The sequence below is a fragment of the Taudactylus pleione genome, unplaced genomic scaffold, assembly GCF_031769625.1.
Source record: "Taudactylus pleione unplaced genomic scaffold, aTauple2 ptg000377l, whole genome shotgun sequence".
NCBI classification, from domain to species: domain Eukaryota; kingdom Metazoa; phylum Chordata; class Amphibia; order Anura; family Myobatrachidae; genus Taudactylus; species Taudactylus pleione.
Window position 1 is genome coordinate 5166261 of NW_028284778.1, and position 13069 is coordinate 5179329.

General features: G+C 44.2%; 2 protein-coding genes across 5 annotated transcripts in view; one reads left to right on the forward strand and one right to left on the reverse strand.

The window, feature by feature from the left end:
- The window catches only part of LOC148508066 (uncharacterized), a 251333-nt gene that overhangs the window by 131284 nt on the left and 106980 nt on the right, over positions 1-13069 (forward strand). The gene's annotated exons all lie outside the window — the stretch shown is intronic.
- The window catches only part of LOC148508068 (uncharacterized), a 33008-nt gene that overhangs the window by 8510 nt on the left and 11429 nt on the right, over positions 1-13069 (reverse strand). For all 4 annotated transcript variants that reach the window (XM_088445224.1, XM_088445222.1, XM_088445221.1 and 1 more), the window contains exons 3-4: positions 1018-1209; positions 497-575 (exon numbers count right to left, since the gene is read on the reverse strand). In XM_088445224.1, the coding sequence (XP_088301350.1) occupies positions 497-575; positions 1018-1209 (271 nt within the window). The remainder of the gene's footprint in view (positions 1-496; positions 576-1017; positions 1210-13069) is intronic.

Genomic DNA, 13069 nt, shown 5'->3' on the forward strand with positions numbered 1-13069 from the left:
GCGGAGGCTACTGCGAGCACAGTGAGTACGGAGATGCCGAGAAAAGTGACTGACAGGAAGTGCCGTTGGTGTGTGGTGACTGGGAGTGGTCTGCCGGGCGCAGGCGTGCCCCCATCGTTCGCACTCTGTTATAGGGACGTGCATAAATTAGCCACTGCGGTGCCGCATGCATCGGGACATCTCTCTGCGTGCAGGAATCTCAACTCTGGTCTGGTCTACCTATATCCTGCATCCAGCTTCGATGGCACTCGATGTTCCCGATGTTTACTCAGACTTGCGTACGGTACAGACATTAGCGGAGGGTAAGGCGGCAGCATTATGTATTGCTGGGTGTCTGCATCTTGTGCTGCGGGTACCATGCGTATGCAATGATTTGCATATTCGCTCAGTGGTCTGGTGCGTGCGTCTGCATCCGTGCATTCCTTGCTGAATCAGGCCCAGAGTACATTGTGTATATGTGATTATCAGGTGATGTGTGTATACAGTCTCCACTTACCCATTGATATGAGTGGCCGGTGATTCTCCATCATCACGTCTTTGTAAAGACCCCTGTGTTCCTCTATATGCTCCCCCTCCTGCATGGAGACATAGACAGTGACATTCTGACACCTTATAGGACTCTGACACACACAATGATACAGTCATCACCCAGACACATCCCCTGGTGTTACTATATAATGTCCCATTCCCAGCAGTCACCTCTCCAGTCATCACCCAGACACATCCCCTGGTGTTACTGTATAATGTCCCATTCCCAGCAGTCACCACCCAGACACATCCCCTGGTGTTACTGTATAATGTCCCATTCCCAGCAGTCACCTCTCCAGTCATCACCCAGACACATCCCCTGGTGTTACTGTATAATGTCCCATTCCCAGCAGTCACCTCTCCAGTCATCACCCAGACACATCCCTTGGTGTTACTGTATAATGTCCCATTCCCAGCAGTCACCTCTCCAGTCATCACCCAGCCACATCCCCTGGTGTTACTGTATAATGTCCCATTCCCAGCAGTCACCTCTCCAGTCAGCAGCTGAATGATCTTGTTTATGAGTTTCAGGATCTTCTGGTCATTGTGTCTCTCATGTATCAGTGAGTGAGGTGGAAGCACAAGGCCCGGGCTTTGGGTCCTGCTCAGTCCTCCTAACACACGGGGATGGCTGCTGGGTGTCTCACATTCACTGGATGTCTTATTCACTACTGTGTAATCCTGTGATTAGGGAGATCAATGAGAAGGTCATTTAAAGTCCACCCAAATTAAGCTGTTTATTCAGGTGTTCATTTTACATAATATACAAGAAAATACGAGTTTTGGTACCTTTGTTAACTCTTTTTCTTTGGAGGACCATAGGATCCATAGGGATTACCATAAGGGGTGTAGGTAGTTGGCGCTAACCGGGCACCAAACAGTTAAAGCTTTAGCTCCCAGGATAACTCGGTCCTCCTCCACTATAACCCAGCCTCAGAAAAAGGCAGACAGTTTTTGTGAACAAACCCAAGGCAGGAGCAGGAGAGAGGAGAAGGAAGACCAGTACACACAAGAAAAACTCACAGAAGATGAGTGAATCAGTGACCAAGAGTAAAATTCCCATTGACGCCAGGTGCATAAGGGTGGGCGCCTTGTGGATCCTATGTCAAAGAAAGAAAAAAGTTAACAAAAAGGTAAGTCTACCATAACTCTTATTTTCTTCTTCAGGGTCCATAGGGGGATCCATTAGGGATAACCATGGGGATGTCCTAAAGCAGGTTCCCCTAAAAGTGGGGACACTACTGAGCAGAAAGGAGACGGCGCCCAAAGGAAGCATCCTGAGGCACAGGTGTGAAAGGCGTAGAACCTGAGGAAAGTATAGACAGAAGACAATGTGGCCGCCCTGCTCAATTGTTCAGCAGAAGCGCCACATCGAACTGCCCACGAGGGTCCCACAAACCAAGTAGAATGTGCTGTAACCGTGTTTGGAACAGGAAGATCAGCTTGCGTGTAAGCTTGAGAGATTGTCATGCGGAGCCATCGAGCCAGAGTCTGTATGTTAGCTGGCCTGCCCCATTTGTGAAAGCCATACAGCACAAAGAGAATCAGATTCCTAAAGGAGTTGGTACGATCCTCGTAGATCTGATGAGTGCGAACCACATCCAGGGAGGCTTCATCTGCAGAGAGGTCCGGGGACAGGAAGGCCGGAACCACAATCCTCTTCATTCAAATGGAACCGGGATACCACTTTAGGGAGGTAACCAGCCCAGGTACGGAGGACAGCTCTGTCCGGATGAAAGATCAAGAAGGGGAGTGACAGGGGAGCACTCCCAAGTCAGATCCCCCCTGAGCAGTGGAGATAGCAAGGAGGAAGAGTCTTCATCGGCAGCCATTTCAGGTCTATTGTACAGAGGTTGAAACTGAGGAGCCTGTAGAGCCCGGAGAACCAAGGACAAATCCCATGGGGCCACTAGAGGGACAAAGGGAGATTAAAAAGGTGGAGAACACCTTGAAGGAACGTTCTAACATCAGGCAGGGAAGCGATCTTTCGCTGGACCCAGATGGACAGTGCAAGAAGCTGAACTTTAAGGGAGGCCAGGTCTAACCCAGCGTGGGTCCGTCTGGGTCCAGCGAAACATCCCTAAAAACCGTAGAGTCATAGCCTCTGGGGGAGCACTATTGAAAGAGTGCCAAACTCTGTAATAGATGCGGGCTGAGGAAGGCTTATGAGCCCTGAGCATCATCTGGACCACAGAGCGAGAGAAACCTTTGGCTCTTTAGAGGGATGAGGTAGGTCCGGGTGCAGACAAGGGTCCTGCTCTAACAGATCTGGCCGTAGAGAAAGTGGAAAAGGAGTGTCTATGGAGAGACTCCGTAGGTTGGTGAACCAGTGGCACCTGGGCCAGCCTGGAGCTATCCGTATCACGTGCCACCTTCTTTTTTTTTTTTGTAAATCTCTTTATTAATGGTTGAACAGGACATAGTTATACAGACAATATAATATATAATTTTCTTTTTTTCCTTGCATTACAGTAGGAATTAAAATAATAATAGAAGAAAAAGAAGAAGAACAGTCACATATTCCTATTATCTATTGTACATTTAATTTTTATCAAGAGTGTATGAATTGTCACATGTATCCATATGGGCATCCTATCTTGACAAATAAAATATAAAACATAAAACACAAGAGATATATAAAGTAGGCAAAATATCACCATTCCAGAAATCAAAAAAAAAGAAAAAAGCTAATGTGACCAGAAAATGCATCACTGCGGCATACACTACCACAGTAATCCCTAAGAAGAGCTAATAAGTTGTCTTATTACATACCATTCGGTACCTTCAAACAATTTTAAAATCGAATGTTGTGTATGATTGTCTAGTTGGTCTATAAAATAGGACCATTTTTTATAGAAAGTTTTAACTCCTTTCTCTATATTAGGCAGTGTGGATCTCCTATCGAAATATAATAGTTTTAATAGTCATGACTTAAGTTGAGTAAGAAATGGAGAATTTTTAGAGATCCATTTTTTTTATACAATCTTTTTTGCTACCGTTAATATAACTGTAAGGAGGGGAATAATGTCCCGTTTATTGGGACCTAGATCCCAATTCGAGAATATAACAAAGAGGAGTGCCAGAGGATCAGGATGAACATTAATAGAAAACAATACGTTAATATATGCCACAATCTTATTCCAAAATAGTCTAATCTTTGGACATTCCCAAAAGTTATGGTAATAAGTAGCTGGATAATGATGACATTTAGGACAGACTCCAGATTCATCCTGAACCATGTGTTTGCGTTGTTGTTGTGTTATATATGCCCTATTTATAAATTTAAAGTGGACTTCCTGAAGAAGAGCCGATTGGGCGTATTTCATGGTGGAATCAAATCGTGATAATACATCCAAGGATTCTGGGTTGCATGCCATATCTGATGCCCATCTAGCATTGGTGACCCTCCATATCTTCCTCACATTTCTGTCTAGTAAGTCTCCATAGAGAAGTCTGGTATGGTATGTGTTACTTTTAATAAAGACAAGTAAATCAGATAAGATGTCTGTGGAGTCATCAAGAGACCCTAACGAAGGAAGGGAGTTTGCAAAATGTCGGGCCTGTAAATACATAAAAAATTGGGCATGAGGTAAATCGAAAGCTATTCGAAGATCACCAAAAGATCTCAGATTTCCTCCAGGATCAAAAATATCTTTTATTTTCATTATTCCTTTGTCTCTCCATTGTAAAAATCTGATATTTTCCAAGGCAGGTGTGAAAGCCGGATTTCCCCAAAATGTAGTGTAATGAGAGCTACTGAAGTTTCTATTAAGTTTACGGTTAATAAATAACCAGGCATTGTATGTATCGAAAAACAAAGGATTGTGGAGTATATCTCGAGGAATTAATGAACGGGGAGAGTGTAGTAATGCTGCTGGTGAGAAAGGGGCTAATATAGCCTTGTCTATAGAGATGTCAGTGTATAGATCTCTGTCAAGCAGCCAATCTGATATATATCTGAAAAAAATTGTCTGCGAGAAAATTTTTAGATTTGGGAAACCCAACCCTCCGTCTGCTCGTGGAAGGTATAATTTATTCATATTTATTCTGGCCTTTTTTCCCTGCCAGATAAATTTGGAGAATGCTTGAGTGCAGGATGTAAGGTCTGTTTTGTTAAGTGATATGGGTAACATCTGTATGATATATGTTATTTTAGGGATAATTATACTTTTTATTAAAGCAATTCGCCCCAACAGGGAAAGGGGGAGGCTTTTCCAGAGGTCTAAGAGATGGAACATTTTTTTAAGTAATGGTGTGAAATTGCTTGTATATAGATGTTTCAGGTCTGACGTTATAAAGGTACCCAAATATTTCAGTTTTGAGTTAGCACGTTTGAATATAGAAAGGGGTGAGGGTAAGGGATTGTGGGTTGAGCATCCCGAGACCGTAAGAATCTCCGATTTATCAACATTAATTTTATAACCAGCGAAAGACCCGAACTCAGAAATGATATCTAAAATGTTTGGAATGGATTGTGATGGGTTGGAAATAAGTAACATCATGTCATCTGCAAAAAGACTGACTTTTAATTCTAAATGTCCAATTTTGATACCACTGAATAATTTGGATTGTCGTAAGGCCACCGCCAGGGGTTCTAATGCTAAGGCAAATAGCAGTGGTGATAATGGACATCCCTGACGTGTTCCACAAAGAATCGGGAAAGGGGAGGATAAAAATCCATTGCATAGAATTTGGGAAGATGAGTTTGAGTATAGGGATTTAAGAATATTAACAAATTCATTAGGGAAGCCAAATCTTGTCATTGTGTCAAATAGGTGGACCCATGATACTAGGTCGAACGCCTTCTCGGCGTCCAGTGAAATAAGAACACTGGGAGTCTCTGGATTATGAAGTTTTATGTAGTGAATTGCAGACAGTACTTTACGAATATTAGTCACTGAATGACGTTGCCAAATAAAGCCAGATTGGTCTTTATGAATTAGTTGTGGCATTAAAATTTTAATACGCTCTGCCAATATTTTAGTGAATAATTTGTAATCCGTATTTAACAGAGAAATCGGTCTATATGACCCTGGTAAAGTAGGGTCTCTTCCCGGTTTAGGAAGTAATTTGATCAGAGCAGCATTAAAATATTTAGGTATAATTTTATCGTTCAATATAATATTAAACACACTAACAAGTATATTTATAATCTTTGGTTCTAAAATTTTGTAATAATCACCTGTAAGCCCATCAGGCCCAGGTGCTTTCCCTGGTTTTAAAGCTTTAATGGCATTCTGAATTTCCTCCACTGTGATTGGTAAAAGCAATTTTTCTGCCAAAGTATCAGGTAGTTTTGGTATATTAATATTGGACCAAAAAGAAGTTTGATTTTTATCATCGTAAGATTTTTGGGTATATAAAGATTCATAAAATGAGGAGAAGACTGATAAAATTTGTGAGCTAACTGAAGTGATAGTACCATTAGGTTTAGTTATGTGTTTGATGGTGGTGGAAGGAAGCGAGCCCCGTATTAAGTTGGATAGCAGTCGTCCTGATTTGTTACCTAATTTGTGAAATTGGAAGTCTCTATTGAATGAGGATCGATCACCTAACTGATTAAGAATTTCTTCAAACTGTGTTTTTCTCTGGAGGTAGTCAGCCTTATGAATGGTAGAAGGGGTGTCTTTGTATTTTTGGTAGGCCTCTGTCAGGTCTCTCTGAGCCGCCATGTAAGATTTAGAGAATTCTTTTTTTGTGTAAGCAGTGTATGATAATATATTTCCTCGTAGTACGGATTTGGAGGCCTGCCAGAACAGAAGTGGGTCTTCTGATTCGTGAGTTGAGTTATTAATCTTGTATTCTTCCCAAAAAGTTTCTATTTTACTTCTAAATTTAAGAGATTGTGTTAAGTATGACGGAAATCTCCATTGTCTATGCGACCCCAAGTCAGCAGCCATAGACAACGAAAACCATACCAAGGCATGGTCCGATATAGAAATGGGTTCTATCTCTGTCGTATTAATCCGTGTAAATAAATGATCTGAGACTAAAATATAATCTAATCTGGATAAGGATCCATGTGCCGCAGACAAACATGTGTATTCTTTATCAATTGGGTGCTTAGCCCGCCATATATCAATAAGGTTAAGTTGTTCATTTATATACGGAATACCAAATTTTGGTGTCTGTGTGCAACGTCTGGACTGTGATTTTCTATCTAGTTTTGCGGAGGAAACTACATTAAAATCTCCACATATAATTAAAGAAGAGGAAGAATAAGGGAACAGTTTTGTCAATAGGGACATCACAAAAGTTTTATCATATACATTCGGGGCATAGATATTACACAAAACAATGGGGGTATCATTTATTTTCATATCGGCAATTACTAATCTACCTGACGGATCACTGTACGAATTTTGTAGTTGAACATTAAGGTGTCGTTGTGCTAAAATCACCACACCTCTTGATTTTGTCGAGTAAGGAGCTGAGGCAACCACTGACCACCTCAGCATACCGAGTTTACGAATTTCAATATCTAACAAATGGGTCTCCTGTAAGCATATAATATCTATTTTTAATTTATTTAGATATGTCAAGATTCTTTTTCTCTTGATAGGTGAGTGGATGCCTCCTACATTTAAAGTTCCTACTTTAATTTGTGACATTGAAAATACCAAGGCATAATTAAATTGAACTCACGGTACATTAATTTCCATGGAAGTACATGACTGTTATAAAAAAAAGAAAAATCATTATCACACAGAACCACCAAAATGGTGATCATAATAATAAAAAAAAAATTTTGAAAGAAAAAGAAAAATGATAAGAATATGGTCTCGAACAGAGGAAACCACATTAGAATTATGTAGATATATATATATAACTTCCAGTATAAGAGCAAATAAGTAAGTTATTAAACTAAGTTATAACAAACTCTGCGACATCCGCTCCTAAACCACATCCAACTTCATTTTTAAACTCAATATATAAGAATATTAAGTGTTATGAGAGAACATTGAAGACAAATAGCATTATCAATAGCGGTAATGTCAGAAACATTACAAATTATGTTCTGAAAATGTAGGAGCATAATAAAGAAAGTATTCTTTTAAATTGTGTCATATGACAGATGCTTTGAACGAAACATAGAATACTAATATAACCATATAACAATATAATCTAAACCGGTGTCTGATGTCATGAATTGACTAGAGTCCCAGAGAGAAAAATGGAGGTGACATCCGCCACCGTCGTCACAAGTAAAAGCGAGGTGAGGTATGAAATAACATGCGAGATTGTAGGGAGATCACGAGTAGTCATTATGGGATTCATTTGCCTCTTCTGCGGTCTGTTCTTCATCTAAATATGCCTCTGCATCCATAGCTCTTGTAAAATCAATAAACGAGGAACCACTGTAGATTCTTAAACGTGCAGGGAACATTAACGCAAACTTGCGGCTTATTTTGATAAGTCGAGTACATACCGGGGAAAAGGCTTTACGCGCCTTAGTAACTTCAATAGAAAAATCTTGGAAAATGAGGAGTCTGCTATCATTCCACAATAAATTTCTGGTTTTCCTAGATGCTAGCCATAGTGCATCTTTATGTGCATAATTTAAGCAGCGAAAAATCACTACCCGTGGCCTAGGATTTGAATGATCTCGGATTGGACCAACTCTATGTGCACGTTCCACAATGATCTTAGGGTAGGAGTCAGAGATTTTCAGTAACTCAGGGAGTGTTGATTGAAGAAAAGAATATAGCTCAGCCCCTTTAAGGGTTTCTGGCAGGCCTAGTATTCTCAAGTTGTTTCTCCTGGATCTATTTTCCAGATCATCAATTTTATTAATAATCTGGTTTTGTATTTTAGTAGTTTGAGAGACAGAACCTTTCAAAGTATATACATCTTGATAAATCTCCCCCAATCTACACTCAGAGGATTCCACTCTGGTGGAAAGCTGCTGTACTTGATTCTTAATATCTTTGATTGCCTGTGTAAAGTGTGCAGTTTGCTCCTGCATTAAGGGTTTCATAGTGTCTTGTATGGCTTTCACCATAGTGTCATAGGTGATTGGAGTACTCACTGTGGCTGTATTAGGCAGTAGTGCTGGGGGAGGCTGAGTATCAGACTGAGACATAACACTGCTCAACTCCGTCTGAGACGCCAGCGATTCAGGCGCGGCCGCCATCTTGGATTCTGAGCGCAGCTTCTCAGCTTTCTGAGTCTGGTGTCGTCTGGGCATCTGTGGGGGGAAATATTTTTCCATACACCGGACGAGTGTCTCCGCTTAGTGAGGTAAGCGTTTGTTCTCCGATGGAGGCTGATAAACAGCCGTGCACGCCGTGTGAAGCTGGGTGGTAACGGAGCTGAGCGCTGAAGCGTCTCACCACATCCTCACCACAACCGGAAGTCCACGTGCCACCTTCTTGATTGAATTTTCAGAGAACCCTCGAGAGGAGGAAAGAGGCAAGATGGAAGGCCCACAGCACTGCCAGAGCGTCCACAAAGGCGGCTGAGGGGGGTCTCTGGTTTTGGACCCGTACCTGGAGATCGGGTGATTGTGACGTCAGGCCATGAGGTCTACACTTGGTAGGCCCCATTGTCTCCACCAGGAGTTGGAAGACATCCAGGTGGAGAGTCCACTCTCCGGCGTGTATATCCTGACAACTTAGGAATTCCGCTTCCCAGTTGAGCAATCCTGGTATTAACAATGCCGAAATTGCTGGGAGATGACATTCGGCCCATACCAGGATGTGCGCTACTCCCCGAATGGAAGCAGTACCAAGGACGTCTGGGCTGAGCCAGAGCCCCCAGCAGAAGCGTGCCGCCGCCCTTCTTGGATTTCCAAAGAACCCGAGGAAGAAAGGATATCGGAGGAAATACATACACAAACTGGAAGGTCCATCTCACGGACAGAGCGTCCACCAAGCTTGCTTCGGCATCTCTGGTTCTGGACCTGTGCACGAGCAACTTGTGATTGTGACCGGATGCCATGATGGCCACCTCCAGCAGGCCCCGTTTATCCACAAGGAGTTGAAACACCTCTTGTTGAAGCGACCATTCCCTGGGATACACGTCGTGATGGCTGAGGAAACCGCCTCTCAATTGAGGTCTCCTGGAATGAACACTGCCAAGATGGCTGGAAGGTGGCACTCCACCCAAGACAGGACTCGTGACCCTTCTGTCATCGCTGCTCGACTGCGAGTGCCCCCTTGATGGTTGATGTACACCACCATGGTGGCGTCGTCGGACTGAACCTGCACGGCTTTTCCCTGAAGAACGTGACTTGACAACTGGAAGGCCCTGTACACGGCCCTAAGTTCAAGAACGTTGATCGGGAAAATTGCTTCTTCTGTTGTCCAACAGCCCTGAAGTGGAAGTGGACCTGTCACTGCACCCCAACCCCGGAGACAGGCATCTGTTGTGAGAAGAACCCAGTCCGGGATCCAAAAGGGGCGACCCCTGGTGAGAAGCCACCAAGATAGAGACAGGCGCACCTCTGGAGACAAAACCAGCATCCGAGTCCTAATTCGGTGTGGTAATCCATTCCATTTGGATAGAATCAGCCCCTGCATGGGGCCTGGAATGGAACTGGGCATATTCCACCATGTCAAACGCGGACACCATGGACCCTAGAACACGCATTGCCGAGTGAACAGACACCCGGCAACTGTTCAGGCAACTGCGCACCCGCAGTTGTAGGGAGTAAGTCTTTTCTGGGGTTAGAAAGATCCTTTGCTGATGAGAATTCAGAAGGGCTCCCAAATGAACAATCCTCTGTGAGGGAATTAGGGAGGACGCATTCCAATTCAGCCACCCGTGCGCTTGCAGACAAGTGATCATCAGGTGTAGATATTGTAGAAGTACCTCCAGAAAGCTCGCCAGCAATAGGAGTTCATCGAGTTAAGTCAGAAGTCGTATAACTTGGCTCCGTAGATGGGCAGCCATGACAGCCATAATTTTGGTGAATACCCTTGGAGCCGTGGAGAGGCCAAAGGGCAGAGCCTGAACCTGGAAGTGGTTCTGTCGTACAGCAAACCGCAGATACCGCTGGTGTGAAGGCGCTATAGGAACATGAAGGTAGGCGTCCTGGATGTCCAGGGAGACCATGTAATCCCCAGGTTCCATAGTCAGAATGATGGAACGCAAAGTTTCCATCCTGAATTTGGGCACTCTGAGGAACTTGTTCAGTGACTTTAGATTGAGGATAGGCCGATGAGACCCACTGGGTTTCTGAACCAGAAACAGAGTAGAGTAGTAACCTGTCCTGCATTGAGAAAGCGTAACGGGAACAACGACCCCTACTTTCAGCATGGACTCTATAAGCTCCCCGAATCTGCAAGGCCTTGGTCTCGTCCAGAGAAGGACTCGTGCAGAAAAACTGGTTGGGAGGTCTCTGACGAAAGGAGAGGACGTACCCCTGAGAGACCACTTCTTGTACCCAAGCATCCGTGGTGGTGTTGCACCAGCACTTGGTGAATTGAAGAAGTCGGCCTCCCACTCTGGGATCCCGCAGAGGGAGGCTGGTCCCATCAGGCGGAAGGTTTATCCTCCGGCTTGGAAGTAGGGTGGCTAGCACTCCAAGCTTGCTTCTTAGGTTTAGGGGTGGCCTTGGGAAGAACTGACCCTTGGACTTCCCTTGAGAATGAAAGGACCGAAATGCAGAGGCCCTAGCCTTAGAAGTCGCAGCTGCCGATGGCAGAAAAGCTGACTTAGACTTTGCCAGAGTGTCTACAATTTTGTCCAGGTCTGGGCCAAACAATATCTCTCCATTGAAGGGCAAGGCCTCCAGGCCCTTCTTGGAATCCACATCCACCCTCCAAGAGCATAACCACAAAGAGTGGCGAGCAGACATAGCTGCGGCCGAGACTCTGAAGGTCAGTAGACTGGCATCCAAAACCACCTCACCAATATAGGCAGCGGCATCTCTCATCTGTCCCACTAAAGCTTTCTGAGCCTCAGTACATTGGCCCAGCTCTTAGTGGTTGACCAGCCTGCGGAAGTCCCTGAAAGGGAATGACAGTCACTGGAGGAGTCTGCATATATAGAGGTAACCCCGTATAGGGACTAACAGTCTGAGGCCCAGGGGTAGACTGCAATAATTGCGGGATACCCTGCGATGGGAGGATGGCTGCTTGGGTAACCCCATATGGGGGAGAAAAGCTGGAACCACCAGGCGATCCGCGATGGAGGCCAGTACCTGGGAAAACACCGCCCAAGGAGGGTCCTGTCCCATAGTTGGGGGGTTGGAGGGACCAGGCACCAGCACCTCACACACAGCCCATCCTGTGACAAATCCTCCTTACCAACCCCTGCAGTGCCTACAGGAGAGCTCAACTTCCTTGTCAGACATAGCTAATAATAATAATAATAATAATAAATATAATATAATATACACACACACACACACACACACACACACACACACACGTGGCCAAAATTGCGGACACATTTTGAAATTTGAATGTTTGTCAACTTCGAATGCTTATAAAAACTGTTTCACTTCACACAGAGTCCAGCTAGCACAAACTCTGGGGTCTGGACGTTTGGCCGACCAAGTCTGCTTGAATCGAAGCTTGGCAGACTTGTGTGAACTAGGCTGCCTGGGAAAGGACTGTCCTTTTGCCTTCCTTGGGGCAAAAGGACCGAAAAAAGAACGGTTTAGGCTTAGGAAAAGTTACTGACGGCAAAAAAACAGATTTTGAGGCTGCCGCGGTAGCCACGATTTTGCCCAACTCTGCACCGAACAGCATATCTCCAGAGAAGGGTAAAGATTCGAGGGCCTTCTTGGATTCCGTGTCCGCTTTCCAGGATCGTAGCCAAATGATCCAGCGGGCAACTACCGAGATCGCAGATGCCTTAGGGGCAAGGAGACCAGTATCCAATGCAGCTTCTCCCAAATAAGAGGCCACTTCCCAGATATGGAAGATGTGGGCCAGTTGCTCCATGGTAGCGTCTGATGGCAGGCTGTCTTCAAGCGCATCCGTCCATCCTTCAATAGCCTTAGCTACCCAGGCTGCGGCCATAGCCGGCCGAGTAATAGAGCCAGAAAGCGAGTAAATGGACTTGAGACAAGTATCCAGTTTTCTATCCGTGGCATCCTTAACCACTTAACTGACAAATTCTTTTTCCAAAAATCGCTCCAAAATTGTCATTTTTTTTAAAGGTTGAATTAGGTCAAGAACATCTTTTTAAAACTTTTTCAGCACGATTTTAAAAAAGAAAATATTTTTTAGACACCATATACCATAAAAATAGCAATTTTTATGATATATTGTACTCCCATCGGTAGCCAATGGGCTCAACCATCGATATTAACTATTGATGGTTTGAGATATATATATATATATATATATATATATAGATAGATAGATAGAGAGACTGCCAGAGAACAGAGGCGGAGCTTGAATAGGAGGGAGGGAGTATGGATAATGCCGGCTGTAGACATTGTCACACACAACTGCAGCCGCACCAGGGGGAGGGCCGTGGATACAGCCTGGATCAGCAGAGGCCGCCGCAGGGCAAGAAGGTAGGGGTTGGGGGAGGGTACGGGGACACAGGAGCAGCTACCTGGAGGAAAAGGGGGGCCGTGGAT